The following is a 19316-nucleotide window of genomic DNA, read 5'->3' on the forward strand; positions in this document are numbered from 1 at the left end:
GGTCATTTAATAGAGGCATCTGATAAGAGTACAACATACTGCCACTATGCTAATTGATTTCTGGTCAGGCAAAGTCTTGACTTTCCACTTTCTTATTTGTTTTCAAGTACCCCCCATGATCTCATCCCTCCCTATCTCGAGTCTTCTCGTGCCCTAAAAACTTCAGAATTCAACTGCATGTGGCATCAAGGAGCCTGAGCAAAACTGGAATCAATGGGTATTAGGGTAAACTCTCTGCTGGTTGGAGTCATATCTGGCAACGTAGGAAGATGGTTGTAGTTGTTGGAGATCAGTCATCTCCGCTCCAGGATGGGCGGCACAGTGGCTCAGTGGTTAGCACTGCTGCCTCACACTGTCTGCGTGGGTTTCCTCCGGGTGCTCCGGTTTCCTCTCTCAGACCAAAGGTGTGCAGGCTAAGTGGATTGGCCATACTAAATTGCCGGTAGTGTTCGGGGATGAGTAGATTAGGTGGGTTGTAGGGAGATGGATCTGGGTGGGATGCTCTGAGGGTCAGTTTGGACTTGTTGGGCCGAAGGGCCTGTTCCCACATTGTAGGGATTCTATGATGTCTCTGCAGGAGTTTCTCAGGACAGTGTCCTCGGCCCAACCATCTTCAGCTGCTTGTTAATGACCTTCCCTCCATCGTAAGGTCAGAAGTGGGGATATTCGCTGATGATTGTGCAGTGTTCAGCACCATTCATGACTTCTCCAGATACTGAAGCAGTCCGTGTTCAAATACAACAGGCTAGGGCTGACAAATGACAATTAACATACAAATGTCAGACAATGACTATTTTCAATAAGAGAGAATCTAACTACCATCTTGATATTCAAGTTATCAGTGTCACCATCACTGAATCCCCACTGTCAATATCTGAGGTTATCATTGATCAAAAACTCAACTGGACTCGCTACATAAACACAGTGGCTACAAGAGCAAGGCAGAGGCTAGGAATACTGAAGTCAGTAACTCATCCTTCTGACTTGCTAAAGCCTGTCCATCATCTACAAGGCACAAGTCAGGAGTATGATGGAATACTCCTTGCTTGCCTGGAGGATGCAGCCCCAACAACACTCAAGCTTGACCACCACTCAGGAAAAAACAATCTACTTGACGGGCACACATCCACAAACATCCACTGTCTCCACTACCGATGCTCAGCAGCAACGGTGCATACTATCTACAAGATGCACTGCAGGAATTCACCAAAGATCCTTAGACAGTACCTTCCAAACCCACAACCACTTCAATCTAGATGGGAGATGGCAGCAGACATGTGTAAACACTACCACCTGTAAGTTCCCCTCCAAGGCATTCACCATCCTGTCTTGGAAATATATCACTGTTCGTTCAGTGTCATTGGACCAAAATCTTGGAATTCTTTCCCCGATGGCATTGTGGCTCAGCCTACAGCATGTGGACCTCGTTGATTCAAAAAGGCAGCTCACCACCCACCTTCTCAAACGCAACTAGGAATGGACAATAAATGCTAGCGATACCCACATCTTCGGAATGTATCACGGAATTATTGCAGCACAGAAGGGGGCCATTCAGCCCATCATACCTAGGTTCTATTATTTAATGCCAATCTCCTGTCTTTTCCCTTTTTCATATTGGCTCTCGAATGCCTCAATTGAACCTGCCTCCACCACATTTCCAGCCATTGCATTCCATACCTTAAGTACTCTGCGAATAAGTTTTTTTTCTCATCTCACCCTTTCTTTGTTTGCACATCACTTTAAATCTGTGTCCTGCAATTCTTTTTCATTCATGAGTGGGAACAGCTTCCCCAGCCTACTCATGATTTTATTCCTTTTTTTCCCTCTGCCTGATTCTATTCTTTGGTTCATGACTTAATAAAAGATTTTGAACATTTCTATCAAATCTCCTCTTAATCTTCCCTTCTCCAAAAAGAGCAGACCCAATTTCTTTACTCTGTCTACAGGACTTAAGCCCCTCATCCCAAGAATAATTCCTGTGAATCATTTCTGCACCTTCTCTAATGGTTCCCATCCACCTGACCTGCCTGATCTGAGCCCCCGGCACAAAACTTTGGTCTTGAAGTTGCTAGTTTTTGAGACGCTACTTGTATTATGCCCTTAAGCACAAGTGAGTTGGAAGCATGATTTGCCCTATACAAATTACTCTGGCTTTCCTTAATTAGTTCACATTTGTCCAGATGACTGTTAATTTTATCCTGAATTATAGTTTCTAAAGGTTTAAAAGTTGACAAACACTTCCTCCAAAGAATCGCTAAAATTTAATGTGAAATGCAGCTATTTTGTGAGCATGTAGGATGCTGTAAGTTCAAAGATATTCATTTCTATTTCATTTGAATAGACTTAGATGCCTCAGCCTCTTAAGGAGACCATAGCTGATCTGTGACCTTACTCCGTATAACACCATTTGCTATATTCCTTAATATCTTTGGATGACACAGATAGCATCAATCTTTGATTTAATTTAGCAATTGGTCAAGATTAAATTGCTGTTTTGTAGAAGAGAGTCCCAGCCTATGGCCATTCTAGTTTGAAAATGCCTGATCTCAGAAGCTAAGCAGACACAGGCCTGGTTAGTACTTGGATGGGAGACTGCCTGAGAATACCACGTGCCTCCCTCTCCACTTGTGTTCTGCTACACAATCCAGCAGCAGACTGTTTAGGCCTATATGGTACAGTGGTAGCATCCCTATCCCTGGATTGGGAGGCCTGGGTTCAAGTCCCACCTGCTCCAGAGTGTGTTGATTTAGATGAATAAGTTAAATAACAATTTAGAAGAGTTTTAAACTTGTACCAGTCTTTGTATTTCCTTCTAATACATTTAGCATGTTAAATTTGGGAAATATAACATTTGGAGGCAGTTTTGGTTTGCTGGCATGAATATTTGTGTCTTCCCTGTAAGAAAATTACAGGGAGAGATAATTTATTAGAAAGGATGTGATTGTTAGTAATTGTAATTGTCTGAGGGAGCAGAATTAACATGTATATATGAAGGGCAAATCATGTTTGAACCGGAGTTTTTTGAGGATGTTACTAGCAGAGTCAATAAGTAGATGAAAAGGCTTCTGAAAATCCCACACAATGTGTTAGTAAACACAATTAAAGCACATGGGATTGGGAGTAATAAACCAAGATTGAGGATTCGTTATTGGGCAGAAAGCAGGAAGTAGGAATAAATGGGTCATTTCAGGATGGAAAGCTGTGACTAGTGATTTACCAAAAGGATCAGTGCTTTGTCCCTACTGTTGACAATCTGTGTTTGGATGTTGGGGTGAATGCAAGATTGCCAAGTTTGCAGATGACACAAAATTTGGTGAGAATGAGAGTTGTAAAGAGGATAGAGAGAGGCAGGAAGGCCATTTAGACACAAACTGAGTTGGCAAGAGCATTGTAAATGGAATATAATATGGAGAATTGTAAACAGATCTACTTTGTAGGAAGAATGAAGGTGCAGAATATTTCTTAAATAATGTGAGATTGGAAATTGTTGATGTCCAAAGGGACCGAGGTATCTTTGTTCATTAATCACTGAAATTGCAGCAATGAATGTTAGCCTAATCACAAGAGGATTTGAGTACAGAATTAAATATGTCTTGCTTCAATTGTATCGAACACTGTTAGATCGGGCCTGGAGTATAGTGTGCAGTTCTAGTCCCCTTGCCTGATGAAGGATATAGTTGCAAGTGAGGGAGTAGAGTAATGTTCACTAGTCTGATTCTTGATGAGGAGAGGTTAAAGAATCTGGGTCTATATTCTCGAGTTTAGAAGAAAGAAAAAAGATCTCTCAGAAACGTGCACAATTCTTAAAGGGTTGGACAAAACAGATACAGAAATGTTTTCCCACGCTGGGAAAGAGGAGTTTAGAACAGGGCACAGAGCCTTAGAATTAAAGGTAAACTATTTAGAACTAAAGTGAGGAGGAACCTCTTCACTCAAAGCGAATTCTCTACTCCAGAAATGGAAGTTCTATCATTTAAGTAAGTTCGAGATAGATTGATAGATATCTAGTTACTGATGACAACCAGGCGTATGGGGATAGCACAAGGAATTATGGCATTGAGGTACATTATCAGCCATGATTTAGAAAGGCAGAACAGGTGTATGGGGTTGAGTGTCTTGCTGCTGTTCTGTGTGCCCCCTGGATTTTCTTATAACAACTTCCTCTTAAAACTTTTAACTGGTAGCCGTTCTAACCACAGCTCTTGCTTCTGATATTTACTGCAGAAAAGGGAGACTTTCTTGCACTGGATTTAGGAGGCTCCAATTTTCGCATTCTACGTGTAAAAGTGTCTTGTGAGCGACAGCAGAAGGTGGAGATGGAATCCCAGATCTACCCTACACCAGAAGATATCATGCACGGCAGTGGCGCACGGGTATGAATTATTGCATTCACTTTTATAAACTTATTCGAAATGTTACTTTAAGGGAGAAACCAGTCATAGAATAAATTGTCTTCAGTTGTTACATTTCACAGCTGAATGCCCATCTTTGGAAAAAGCCATCTATTTAACCCCTGCTATTATCTAATTAAGTCACTCCTGCACAGTTCAGGTAATGATCAAATACACAATTTATGCAAAAAGAAAACAAAAGAACCGCAGATGTTGAAAATCTGAAACAAAAACAGAAATTGCTGGATAATCTCAGCATGTCTGGCAGCATCAGTGGAGAGAAATCGGAGTTAATTTTTCGGATCCAGTGACCATCCTTCAGAACTCCTTCAGAACATAACTTATGCCTTTCACTGATGTGACTGCCTTTAAAGTGTGTGGATAGCAGAAGTAGTTAAAATTATTCTAGTACAAATAAGGAGTAACTTAATGGGGATGGAAGCGTCATCAATTTAAAATTGCTGTTGAGAAGTCAAGTTTGAGATGAATCTTTTATACATTTATTTGAGCATTGAACAATGGTTGAGACAGAAATCATTGCATCTTTTTAAGGAGAAAAATAGCTAAATGTTCGAGAGAAAGAAAGACATCAGGAGAGGGTGGGATTAGTTGTGGATTGCTGTAATGTAGAATGAACACTGCCACAATGAATCTGAAATGCCTCCCTAAATGCAAATCATAATTGGCAGCGAGAAAACAGAGGAGGAGAACCTGGGAAGCAAAACTCTCATGTCACTGACATTTCACAGAAAACCTGTGTGTATAAGTCTTTTATTTGGATGTCCCAGTCAGCAGGATGTGCAGTGACATAGGTAAACGGTTATCACCAGCAGCACTTGGTCCAGGAGCATGGCTTAATAAGCTCAAGCAGCCAGACAGATCCTTCAGTTCACCCCTAGACTGACTACGTTGGTGGAGGGTCCCAGTCTGATTAATTACTTCTATTTTCTAATGAACCCATTCAAAGATATTATCTTGTACCTCTGGAATAGGTGAGACTTGAACCTGGAAATAGGGATTCTACCACTGCACCGCATGGTTGATAAGATTGATCAGAGCCAAACCCTTCTGTTGAGAACAGGAGTATAACATAGGTGCAAGACAAAGCTTACTGTTTCTAAAAATAGTGTGTTTGAAAAAAAGAGTCTGTGGGTAGGTGATTGTTCATTTGCGTAACATTGTTTTGCAAGCCTTCACTGGTTACAACTTTGTTCCAGCAGCCCTCTGGTATGTTACCTAAATAGTCATTCTTTGTCCGAGAGTTAGTGAGTATTCCAGGGTTCAAGTCCCACTTGCTCCAGAGGTGTATAATAACAGGATTGGTTAGAAATGCAGGTCAGTTGACATTAAAGAGCTTACATCTACGTATTCTACTCACAATTCTACTCAGCTTTATTGGACACTAAAAACCGTAAGTACAGTAAACTTAGTGGTGCCCACCACCCAAAACGGGCTTCCTCCACCCCCCAAATCCCCAGCCGTACCCAGGACCTTCCCCACAATGTGCCCGCCACCATTGGCCATGAGGCCACTAACGGGGAACCCACAGATGGCGTCACATCCGCCACCACTGGGTTCCCCACTTCCGGGACAGCGAACACCATCGCTGCCGTTGCCACCGCCTCCATTTCCGAGACCAACACCACCGACACTGAAGTCGTGACTACCGTCACCGCTACTGCCGCCGCCGACCCCGCTCCCCCCACCGCCGACGCCGCCCGCCCATCACCGACGCGGACGCAACTCCACCCGACGCCGACATCGCTCCGCCCACAGCCTCCACAGCCAGCAGCTCCAGAGGGGACAATAGCGCCCAGCCCTGCCAAGTCTTCACCATTCCCCCAGACCTCCCCCTTACTGAGGACGAACGGTCAGTCCTCAGTAAAGGGCTCACCTTTGTCCCCCTCCACCCACAGATCAACGAATACTGCTCACGCTTGGACATAGAGCAGTTTTTCCGCCGCCTCCGCCTCCACGCTTACTTCTTCAACCGTGAACCTAACCCTCCCTCTACTGACCCCTTCTCCCGCTTCCAACACACCCCCTCCTCCTGGACACCACCCCAAGGCCTCCTACCCTCCCTCGACCTCTTCATCTCCAACTGCCGTCGAGACATCAATAGCCTCAACCTCTCCACCCCTCTCACCTACTCCAACCTCTCCTCCGCAGAACGTGCAGCCCTCCGCTCCCTCCGCTCCAATCCCAACCTCACCATAAAACCCGCGGACAAGGGAGGCGCGGTTGTAGTATGGCGCACTGACCTCTACATCGCCGAGGCCAGACGCCAACTCTCCGACACCACCTCCTACCGCCCCCTTGATCATGACCCCACCCCTGAGCACCAAACCATCATCTCCCAAACCATCCACAACCTCATCACCTCAGGTGACCTCCCACCCACGGCCTCCAACCTCATCGTTCCCCAACCTCGCACTGCCTGCTTCTGTCTCCTTCCCAAAATCCACAAACCTGAATGCCCTGCTCGACCCATTCTCTCCGCCTGCTCCTGCCCCACCGAACTGATCTCCAACTATCTGGACTCCATTTTCTCCCCCTTGGTCCAGGAACTCCCTACCTATGTCCGTGACACCACCCACGCCCTTCACCTCCTCCAGAACTTCCAATTCCCTGGTCCCCAACACCTCATCTTTACCATGGACGTCCAGTCCCTCTACACCTGCATTCCCCATGCAGATGGCCTAAGGGCCCTCCGCTTCTTCCTGTCCCGCAGGCCCGACCAGTCCCCCTCCACTGACACCCTCATCTGCTTATCCGAACTCGTCCTCCCCCTCAACAACTTCTCTTTCAATTCCTCCCACTTCCTACAGACAAAGCGGGTGGCCATGGGTACCCGCATGGGCCCAAGCTACGCCTGCCTCTTTGTAGGTTACGTGGAACAATCCCTCTTCCGTAGCTACACTGGCCCTAAACCCCACCTCTTCCTCCGTTACATTGATGACTGTATCGGCACCGCCTGATGCTCCCACGAGGAGCTCGAACAGTTCATCCACTTCAACACCTTCCACCCCAACCTTAAGTTTACCTGGACCATCTCTAATACCTCTCTCCCCTTCCTGGACCTCTCTGCCTCTATATCGGGCAACCACCTAGAAACCGATTTCGTTTCAAGCCCACCGACTCCCACAGCTACCTAGAATACTCCTCCTCCCACCCACCTTCCTGCAAAAATGCTATCCCCTATTCCCAATTCCTTCGCCTCCGCCGCATCTGCTCCCAGGATGAGGCATTCCACTCCCGTACATCTCAGTTGTCCTCGTTTTTCAAGGACTGTAACTATCCCCCCCCACCCCCAACCAAGTGGTCGAGAACGCCCTCAACCGTGTCTCCCACATCTCCCGCAACTCATCCCTCACACCCCGTCCACGCAATAAGAACCAAAAAAGAATCCCCCTCGTCCTCATGTACCACCCCACCAACCTCCGGATCCAACGCATCATCCTCCGACACTTCCGCCATCTGCAATCCGACCCCACCACCAAAGACATCTTTCCCTCCCCACCCTTATCTGCTTTCCGGAGGGACCGCTTTCTCTGTGACTCCCTTGTCCGCTCCACACTCCCCTCCAGCCCCACCACACCTGGCACTTTTCCCTGCAACCGCAGGAAGTGCTACACCTGCCCCCATACCTCCTCCCTCACCCCCATCCCAGGCCTCAAGAAGACTTTCCACATCAAGCAGATGTTCACCTGCACATCTGCCAATGTGGTATACTGCATCCGCTGTACCCGGTGTGGCTTCCTCTACATCGGGGAAACCAAGCGGAGGCTCGGGGACCGCTTTGCAGAGCACCTACGCTCGGTTCGCAATAAACAACTGCACCTCCCAGTCGTGAACCATTTCAACTCCCCCTCCCATTCCTAAGACGACATGTCCATCCCGGGCCTCCTGCAGTGCCACAACGATGCCACCCGAAGGTTGCAGGAACAGCAACTCATATTCCGCTTGGGAACCCTGCAGCCCAATGGTATCAATGTGGATTTCACAAGCTTCAAAATCTCCCCTCCCCCTACCGCATCCCAAAACCAGTCCAGCTTGTCCCCGCCTCCGTAACATGTTCTTCCTCCCACCTATCCCCTCCTCCCACCTCAAGCCGCACCCCCATCTCCTACCGACTGACCTCATCCTGCCCCATTGACCTGTCCATCCTCCCTGGACTGACCTATCCCCTCCCTAACTCCCCACCTACACTCACCTTTACTGGCCCCATCCCCGCCTCTTCGACCTGTTTGGTTCCTCTCCACCTATCCTCTCCTCTATCCATCTTCTATCCGCCTCCCACTCTCTCCCTATTTATTTCAGAACCCCCTTCCCCTCCCCCATTTCTGATGAAGGGTCTAGGCCCGAAACGTCAGCCTTTCTGCTCCTATGATGCTGCTTGGCCTGCTGTGTTCATCCAGCCCTGCACCTTGTTGTCTCTTTACATCTACGTATGACAGGGATAAAGATACAGACAGAACTCTGGTATTTTCTGTTCCATTACTCGGCCATATGGAGACTAATTATGTTGCTTTGACTGGTCCATATCAGGATGTGGCTAATATGGTACAAGCTTGGCGTTGCTCTGTTCAATCCCTGAATTTAATGATATTGAAGGCAGTAATGATGGGAACAGCCAGGTGAATGCCCTGTTCAGCTGAATTTCCGTGTGAGTGTTAGAGTAACTTGACCTCTAGACCTTCTAAGCAGCTAGAACTCCCCCTGACTATCACTCAACGAACAAAGGCCACATCCACCTCAGTCTGTGTCCCCCTTTCAACAGTTGGAGCATCCACTCCTTTCAGTATAATTTGGACTAGGCTCCCTCAACCTGCAGTACAGCTGGAACTGGTTCCAACACCAGCATCCATGTCTGTAGCGTAGAGGAGACATCCCATAGAAAAATAGAAAGGTTACAGCGCAGGAAGACGCCATTTATCTCATGTGCCTGCTCTGGATGGGAGGGAAAAAGAAGTACTAGCTACCCATTCTAATCCCACCTGCTCTGTAGCCTTGTGGCATATAGCAATTCGGGTGCAGATCCAGGTATCTTTTTAATTGAGCTTTCCCAGTGATTCACAAAATTAACAGAAGAATCTCGTTAAAAACTTTAATTGACTTTATTGCCCAGGTTTTGCAGTCAGCAGAAGAGGGATAGTGCTTGCAATTAATCATGCTGACAGCTGCCCTGAGTTTTCACTTTGAGCATAGACTTGGTGTCATCGGGTATCTGATCCAGTGAAGTACTTTCAACATTGGATCTGTAAAATTAGAAATCCAGCCTAACAAACATGTCTTTTCAATCATTAGATTTACTTTCTCACTAAAGTATGCGATTGGTCATTTTAATGCCACTTGCATACCACCACCACCACCACCATCTCCCCATCCCCAACAAAAAAAATGGCTTGGGCTCTGTGGAGGTACATGGGTTTTAATACACTCGGTTGACCAACCCACTTCCAGTTGCTGCGTTGCAATGTAAATATCACAGTGGAGCTGTCTTCCAAGTTTTATTTTGGCCAGAGAGATAAAGGGAGGTACAGAAAACTTTAGGAAAAGCCAAGTGTCTGACAACTCTACTTATGGGCAAGCTGTCTCATCTTTCACCACACCTCTTCCAAACCATCATCCTGGCTCCCAAGCCCACCACTTTTCCAGTCCATGGACACCACCACCTACACCAAATGGCACCTTCCCTTTTCCTCAAGTCCCCAAACTCCAAATCCAGTTCACCCTCCGTGTAATGCAGAAACAGGCTCCCAAATTGCTGTTGGGGCCTTCTCCAGAATATTCCCCACACAATGGAGGGTCAGGCATGTGAACCAGCTAGATTTCAGGCACAAATTTTATTTACAGGCCTGATCAAAATTCCTCCTCCAGCAATTATAATACCTATTCTGGTTAATTTGAGGGCAGTTAGAATTCAGGTTTCCAGCTGGTTCTTTGTATATTTATATGTTTAATTTTACAAGTCCTGAATTCATACCCTTCCATCCAACAAAAACACATTGATTATGCTTCTGTAGAAATTTTTAATTCAACTTATTCAGAAATCTTGTGACACTCCTCTGGAGCAGACAGGGTTTGAATTTGGGCCTTCTCGTCCAGAGGTAGGAAATACTACCAATGAATTGCAAGAGTCATTGTGACTTGCTCCTGCAAATTCATATAGATGAATGCAAAGAATTTTCTAATGAACTCTTTAGCTGAGTACTTTTTCAAAGTATATTTTCCAAATTAACCTGTTCAGAGATGTCATTTCACACCTCTGGAACAGGTGAGACTTGAATTTAGGCCTTTTGGTTCAGAGGTGGGACATTACCATTGTACCACGAGTCCTAGCTAAGTACGCAGAGAGAGATATTTTTAATCAGCCTGTTCAGAGATGTTATGACATGCGTCTAGATCAGGTGGGCCTTGAAGCCAGGCTCTCTGGCTCAGAAGTAGGGACACTATTGCTGTGCCACAAGACCCTTTAGGTTGGGTCTGCTTTATATACTTTCTGATCATCCTGCTCAGTGTTATGACAGACCTCTGGACCAGGTGGAACGTGAACCCAGGTCACCTGGCTCGAACGTTAATACTTTGCCACTGTGCCTAGAGATGAGTATAGCTTTTTTTTCCTAAACAATCTACTCAAATTTGCTATCACACATCTCTGGAGCAGGTGAGACTTGATCCTGGGCCTCCTAGTCCATTGGTAGGTATTCTAGCACTGCTTCACAAGAGACCCCTAGATCAGTACAGATAAGTCCTCAATTAATGCCCAACACCCGAGTACAATTAAACACCAAGACTCCCTCAACAACACCTTCCAAACTCATGACCTCTACCACCCAGAAAGACAAGGGCAGTAGATATTTGGGAACAAGTTCCCCTCCAAACCACAGCATCCTGGCTCAGAAATATATCACTGTTCCTTCAATGTTGCTGAGTCAGAATCCTTCCTACCAGCACATGTGCTGTACACTCACTACATGGACGATAAGGGTTGAAGATGGCGATTCATCTCTGGGCAATTAGGAATGAGCAATAAATGCTGTCGAGACCACAACACCCATAATGTAGGAAATAATAAAAATGCACACGATTACCTGGGACTGTAAAGTTTAAATCAGGAATTGTATATTAGAGATAAATCATGTGCAGTAAACAAGGATTGAAAAAAAAAATGGAGACTGAGAGGTAAAGAAAGTAAACAGTAAATGTTAAAGTATAACCATTATTTTCTTTTAACGTGTACAATTCCGATTAAATTATCAATGAGTGAAATTTCACCCATAGAATTGAAGCTTTCAAACATTTTGCACTATGATTTATCATAGCGCTGAAAATTCACTTATACCTGAATGCCCCAATTCTAATCTTTTTGTGGAGAGTTTAAAGAGGAGATAGTGGATAAGAATCACAATTTCACATTCTTTTGATTTCAGTGATGAATCAATCAGAGAGCTACTGTTAATAGGGCTGCTTGTGAAGAATTTGGGTACTTAGACCACACTTTCAGAATTTCATAGAATCCATGCAGTGTGGAAGCAGGCCATTCAGCCCATCGATCCCACACTCCCCCTCTGAAGAGCTTCCCACCCTAGACGCTATGGGCAATTTAGTATAGCCAATCCACCTAACCTGCACATCTTTGGATTGTGGGAGGAAACCGGAGCACCCAGAGGAAACCCATGCAGACATGGGGAGAATGTGCAAACTTCACGTAGACCGGAGTCACCCAAGGCTGAAATTGAACACGGGTCCCTGGTGCTGTGAGGCAGCAGTGCTAACCACTGAGCCACCATGCTGCTGTAGAAGATGTTGTCCTTAGCCTCTGTCATTCTAAATGGGAGGAGATGGTGTGATAATGTCCCAGGACTAGTAATTCAGAACCTTGGGCTAATTTTCTGGAGTCATGAATTCAAATCTCACCATGACAAAATTTTGCATTCGGCATAATTCAGGAATAAAAAGCTAGCCTGATTGCAGCCTAGTAACCACTGTCAATTATTGTAAACACTCATCTGGTTCACTAATGTCCTTGGGAAGAAAATCTGCCATCCTTAACCTAATCTGGCCTAAATGTGACTCCAGACTCTCATCTCTTTTGGGTTAACAGGGATGGGCAATAAATGCTGGCTTTATTCCTTCAAAAACACCTTATGAACCTGACTGAAATAAAAATCTGGGTCATTATTTTCATGGCACTTAGTTTATCAATTGCAATGCTATAGTTAAGTTATAACTAGATGCTAGAAATGGGAGAAATGCTTAGCAAAATGAAAGTATATTCTGAAGAAAATTATAAGCTCTAACTTTCGCTTGTGTGCAATTGTGACGCTTTAGCCACTTCAAATATTTGACTATAAAAATAAAAAATAAAAAAAATTATGCAATTTTGATGACTGTATAAGATGGGAAAATTGTTGTAAAGTCATATTTTGTTTCTCCTTCTGACTTACAGCTTTTTGACCATGTTGCTGAATGCCTGGGAGATTTCATTGAGAAACAAGAAATCAAGGATAAAAAGCTTCCACTTGGCTTCACTTTTTCCTTTCCTTGCAGACAGAGCAAATTGGATGAGGTGAGAGTGAATGGACAAAGGCAGATATAGGATGGAGCTATTTAGCGAAGTGCAATGTTCAAAACGGAACTGACAAATGTATTGGAATTCTTTGAGGACGTATCAATTAATATAATTCATGGGAAAGCAGTGGATGTACTCAGAATGTCCTGTAGATGCACTGAGACATCCTTGACTGTAGCATCAGAGAGGCAACATACCATCCTGGAATCTCATTTGTCTGTCTAAACCCCATACAGTTGAATCACCTTTACTGTCATCATTGGTGGTCCCTTGTAGACGAGGATGACTCCCTTCCACACTCGGGGTGGCTGTTCAGTCCAGTACAGCTTCCGCAGACTCTGCTACACTTGAGGCAGGTGGTGGTAACAGGAACGGCTGGGTGGGGCATTAGTGTGGCAGCACTTTCTTTACGCTATTTCTGCCTGGCTTCCACTCTTTTTCCCAACAGCAAGTCTTGAGGTGCTCAATGCCTTCCTGAATGCTCCCCCTTCACTTTGGACGGTCTTGGGCGAGTGATTCAGAGGTGTCTGTGGGAATGCTGCACTTCGCCAGTGAGGCCTTTAAGTGCTTCATCTGTCCACCTGGGCCTGCCTGCTGTTTTGGAGCTGGAGTAGAGTGCCAGCTTAGGGAGTCTCGTGTCAATCATGCAGATGATGTGCCCAGCTCATTGTAGCCAATCAAGGGTGGTCAGTGCCTCAATACTTGAGTTTTTGGCCTGGTCGAGAATGTTGGGGTTGGTGCATCTCTCTTCTGAGTGGATTAGCAGGATCGTGTACAGGCAGCATTGATGGTACTGCTCCAGTGCCTTGAGATGTCTGCTGTAGACAATCCATGGTTCAGAGCCCTATAGGAGGGCAGAAACCATCACATCTCTGTATACATGAGCTTGGTGTCAGATCTGATGTTGTCCTCAAACACACTTTTCCTCAGGCAGCCAAAGGCTGTGCTAGCACATGGAGGCAGTGCTGGATCTCTTTGTCAATAACTGCTTTGGTTGACAGGATGCTGCATGGTTATTGGAAGTGGTCAGGGTTCTCTAAGGTTTCCCCATGAATCTTGATGATTTGAGGGTTCACTCCACAATGCCAGGTCAGGTTGGTGGAGAACCTTCATCTTCATCATATACCTCTGTAAAGGTGCTCATGGTGGTCTGGAGTTCGTCCTCTAAGTTTGCACATATGCAATCATCGTCTGCATACCGCAGCTCGATGACACAGGAGTGACCTTGGTTTTGGCTTGAACGTGGTGGAGGTTGAATAATTTTCCACTGGTTCCGTAAGTTAGCTCCATTTTAGTGGGGACCTTGTTGGCTGTGAGGTGAAGCATTCTAGCGAGGTAGATTGAGAACAGATCAAATAACCTGTTATTATGGCCTTCCCACACTTACTCCTGCTCTCCTCAGCTGCAGTGCTAACAGTGATGAAACAAATTCTGCTGTTGTTACTTTCCTTTTGAGAGGCCATTACCCCCATCAGTATCCAAAGTATCTGTTTTGCAGTGGTATGTCCAGAGGGGACTGCACTACCTGCCGAGTCTCCTTTGTTCACCTGGTGGTCATCCATTCCCTCCCTGCCTCTGGAGTGACCACTTCGCTGTACGTGCTATCCATGATACTATCAGCTTTGTGGATGCTCCACAGTGTCAGCCCTGCTGCTTCAGCTCCAAGCTCTGGTTTCCAGGAGCTGCAGCTAGAAACACTTCCTGCACATATTCTGGTCCCAAGTACTAGAAAATGTTTGACTTCCCACGTAGACAAGGAGGTGCATGCCACGGCTTTGAGCTCTCTGTCCTTGATTTACACCATTAAGTTAAACCCTTAAGATTGTCTGTAAAATCAAATAACATAATTTCCCATAGGACCTTTCTTCACTAGACTTTTGACTATTGCCCTTACAAACTATAAACCCAAAATAAAGACTTTATAAGCTATATAAGTAGTATAAATACTCACCCTGACCTTATTCACCTAATCAGCTGCTTCCCCAAGCCTGGCATCACATTTTGACACCTCCCGGACTGCCCCACCGTGCCGCTGCCTGTATAACGTTCTTCTGAATTAGAAGTTTGACACACAAGATGCAAGGAATCATCTCTTATCTGCTTCTAACCACCTGTCACCATTAAGTTGCATACAATCAACAACCTTGCCCTTTTGTTTTTGAATGGATGATATACATTGTTTCTACAGGGCCATCACATTGATAGTGGTCATTGCTGGACATACTGGAGGGTAAAAGGGAGCAGCCAGTGGTCGTGATGCATGTTGGTACTAACATAGCTATAAAAACAGATGAGGTCCTAAAAACAGAACACAGGAAGGAAGAAAGTTGAAATGTAGGTCCTCGAAGGTAGTTATCTCAGGATTACTACCATTGTCACGAGTTGATCAGAGGAGAAACAGCAATATATATAGGATGAATACATGGCTGAAAAGATGGTGAGAGGGGTAGGGTTTCTAATTTGTGGGGCATTGGGACTGGTTCTGGGGGAGGTGGGATCTGTACAAACTGGAGGAGGACCGGGGCTGATGACCTTTATGGGGGTGGTTGGGGGGGTACTTGGTAGAGTGTTTGGGGAGGGTTTAAACTAACATGGCAAGGGGATAGGAACCAGAGGAATAAGGCAGTACGTGCAGAAACTCAGGAAGAAGTAGAAACGAAAGCAAACGTGACTTAAAAACAAGAATGGGTAGGGAAACGCTGCTGAAAAGATCAGGGGAGGTGGTCTGAAATGCATGTGTTTCAGTACGAGAAGTACCATAAGCAAGGCAGATGAACTTAGAGCTTTAGTTAGTGCTTGGAACTATGACATTGCAATTACGGAGACTTGGTTGAAAGAGGGACAGGACTGGCAGCTGAATGTCACAGGATTTGTGTTTTGGATGTGATAGAAAGGGATGCAAAAGGGGTGGGGGAGTTGCATTAATGGTAAAGGAGTATCTCAGTTGTACTGAGGAAGGATACATCAGAGGACACATGCAGTGAGGCAAAATGGTGGAAAGGTGAAATTGCAACGCCGGGGGTATACTACAGGCCTCCCAGTAGTCAGCAGGAGAGAGAGGGGAGAATATGTAGACAGATTTTGGAAAGACTTAAAAATAACAGGGCTGTTGTAGTGGGTGATTTTAACTTCTGTGTTGACTGGGACTCACTTTGTGCTAGGGTCTCGGATGGCGCAGAATTTGTAAGCACCATTCAGGAAGGTTTCTTGACACAGTATGTAAACAGCCCAACCAGGGAAGGGGTTATACTGGACCTGGTTTTGGGAAATGAGCCCAGTCACATGAGTGAAACCCCAGTGGGTTTGGGAGTAGTGACCATAATACCGTGAGTTTTTAAGATACTCGTGGATAGGGCTAACAGCAGTCCTCGGGTAATAGTGTTAAATTGGGAGAAGGTGAACTACAACAACATTTGGCAGGAACTGGAGGATGTTGACTGGAGGCAGCTGTTTGAGGGTAAATCTACATCGGACATACGGGAGTATTTCAAATGGCAGTTGATAAGAGTTCAGGAGTGGCATGTTCCTGTGAGAATGAAGGATAGCTATGACCAGCTATGACCAGTTATGTGAACCTTGGATGACCAGGGATGTTGTGACCTTAGTCAAAAAGAAAAGGTAAGTATACATAAGGTCTAAGAGATTGGAACTGACAAAACCATTGAAGTATGTAAGGAAAGTAGAAAAGAACGTAAATAAGGAATTAGAAGGGCTAAAAGGGATCATGAAAAGTTATAAGTAAACAGGATTAAGGAGAATTTGAAGGCTTTTTATACATATAAAAAGCAAGAGGGTAGCTATGGAAAGGGTTGGCCCACTCAAGGACAAAGGAGGGAATCTGTGGAACCAGCAGATGTAGGTGAGGTCCTAAACGAATACTTTGTCGGTATTTACTAAAGAGAAGGAATTGGTGGATGATGATCTCAGTGAAGGGAGTGACGAATCTATTAAAAAGGAAGCGTTGTGCATCTTAAAACATCAAGGTAGAGAAGTCCCCAGGTTCTGAGGATCTATCCCAGAATATTGAGGGAGGCAAGATGACAAATTGTTGGAGCATTGACAGATTTGGCCACAGGTGAGGTCCCAGAGGCCTGGAGAATATCCAATGTTATCTCATTGTTTAAGAAGGGTAACAGGGATAATTCTGGAAACTATAGGCCTGTGAGTCTCACGGTGGTAGAGAAATTATTGGAAAAGATTCTCGGGGACAAGATCTTTACAAATTTAAAAGCAAATTGACTTTGGGGAAGGTCGTGCTTCACTAACTTGATGAGTTTTTGAGGTGGTGACGAGATGATTGAGGGAAAATCAGTTGATGTTGTCTACAAGGGCTTCAGTAAAGCCTTTGACAAGTTCCCCCAATGTCAGTCTGGTACAAAAGGTGAAGTCACATGGTATCAGATGTGAACTGGCAAGATGGATATAGAACTGGCTTAATCATAGGAGTCGGAAGGTAGTGGTGGAAGGATGCTTTTCAGAATGGAGGGCTGTGACAAGTGGTGTTCCACAGGGATCAGTGCTGGGACCTCTGCTGTTTGCGGCCCATATAAATGATTTGGAGGAAAATGTAGCTGGTCTAATTAGTAAGTTTGCAGACGATACAAAGATTGGTGCTGTGGATAGTGAGGCGGATTGTCAAAGGATACAACTGGATATAGATCATTTTGAGATGTGGGCAGAAAGATTACAGATGGAGTTTAATCCAGACAAATGTGAGGTGGTGCATTTTGGAAGGTAACGTACAAGTGGAAATTATACAGTGAGTGCAGAACCTTCAGGATTATTGATGTGCAGATGGATCTGGGTGAACAGGTCCACAGATCACTGAAGGTGGCAGCGCAGGTAGACAAGGTTGTAAAAAAGGCCTGTGGCATGTTTGTTTTCATTCAAAGGGATGTTGAGTATAAAGATAGATGGATTAAGCTGCGGCTTTATAGAAACTTAGTTAGGCCACGTTTGGAATATTGTGTACAGTTCTGGTCACCACAATATCGTAATGATGTGGATGCTTTGGAGAGGGTACCAGAAGAGATTTGCTAGGACGTTGCCTGGTAGGGGAGATTTTAGCTATGAGAAAGGTTGGATGGACTGGGTTTGTTTTCACTGGAACGCAGGAGGTTGAGGGGCAACCTGATAGCAGTTTATAAGATTGTTGAATGGCTTTGATAGAGTGGAAAGTACGAGAGATTTTTTTCCCAGGGTGGAGGGGTCAGTTACTAGGGGACACAGGTTCACGTTGCAGGGGGAGAAGTTTAAAAGAGATGTGTGAGGGTGGTGAGTGCCTGGAACATCCTGCCAAAGGAGGTGGTGGAAGCAGACACAATAGAAACATTCAAGAAACATCTGGATGAATACATGAATAGGAAGGGAATAGGGGGATATGGATCCTGTAAGTGAAGACAGTTTTAGTATGGAAAGGCAAAATATGTTGGCGCAGGCTTGAGTGCTCAAGGGCCCGTTCCTGTGCTGTAGTGTTCTTTGTTCTTTGTACACAACGACCTTGCATTTCAACTTGTGATTAAACTGCCACTTCCCTCTGAAAACATATCCCCAGATCTTCTGGATATTCAAAAACAGGGCATAAGCCTGAAAGATGTCTGTCAGGATCCTTTGGAAATTCTGATGCATTGACTAAGGGGGGATTTGCCTGGGAAATTGAAACTTCCAATAGGCAATTAACTGCTAGCTGGACCCTTCGAGACAGTCCCCAACTCCAAATTAGAGTCAGAGACTTCAGAGAGTTTGAATTACTTGCATTAATGTTTGATCAGGAAAAGCTAGAAGTAATAAACCCTGGTTAACCCTGGTGTTCCCCCAACCAAACTTGCCACACATCTCCAAATCATTTTTAATAACTTCCCCAGGATCCAAGTAAGACTTGACCTGTGTGCACTCTCCCAATCCTGAACCCAACACAAACCTCTGACCCTTCGACTAGTCCCCAACCAGCTACCCACTCATCCATGTCATTGACCATTTACACCCATGTTACACCTTCCTGCCCTTTACCCAATTCTTTAACTCAAACTTCATTCAGTGACAAACTGTAAAACTACTCAAATGCCCTTTACCTGTTCAGTGTGTAAGTAGATGAATGACCGTGCCAGAATATAGCAGTGACTGACAAATGGGGCTTGGCCTGCCCTGACTGCCATACCCCGAAAGGATTGAGAATGTCCTGCACGTTTCTGCTGCCTGTAGCACCAGAGATTAGTGCCAGAAATACATATGATGGATGCAGTATATGAAAGCAGGTGCAAGAGCAGCACTCCGATGAGCAGTTGCTGATCTGGAAGATGCAGCCCATGATTCTACCTATCCTGCCTTCTTTATAGGAGCAACATAGTGAG

The 19316-nt window shown here is 45.2% G+C and overlaps 1 protein-coding gene across 3 annotated transcripts in view; it reads left to right on the forward strand.

Annotated features, from left to right (window-relative positions):
* The window catches only part of LOC109912598 (hexokinase-1), a 240029-nt gene that overhangs the window by 163641 nt on the left and 57072 nt on the right, over positions 1 to 19316 (forward strand). For 2 of the 3 annotated variants that reach the window (XM_048608742.1, XM_020512029.2), the window contains exons 3-4: positions 4225 to 4373; positions 12844 to 12963. The exons of the other annotated variant lie outside the window; for it this stretch is intronic. In XM_048608742.1, the coding sequence (XP_048464699.1) occupies positions 4225 to 4373; positions 12844 to 12963 (269 nt within the window). The remainder of the gene's footprint in view (positions 1 to 4224; positions 4374 to 12843; positions 12964 to 19316) is intronic. 3 annotated transcript variants of the gene reach the window in all.

Source organism: Rhincodon typus, chromosome 20 (genome assembly GCF_021869965.1).
Source record: "Rhincodon typus isolate 14 chromosome 20, sRhiTyp1.1, whole genome shotgun sequence".
Lineage (NCBI taxonomy): Eukaryota > Metazoa > Chordata > Chondrichthyes > Orectolobiformes > Rhincodontidae > Rhincodon > Rhincodon typus.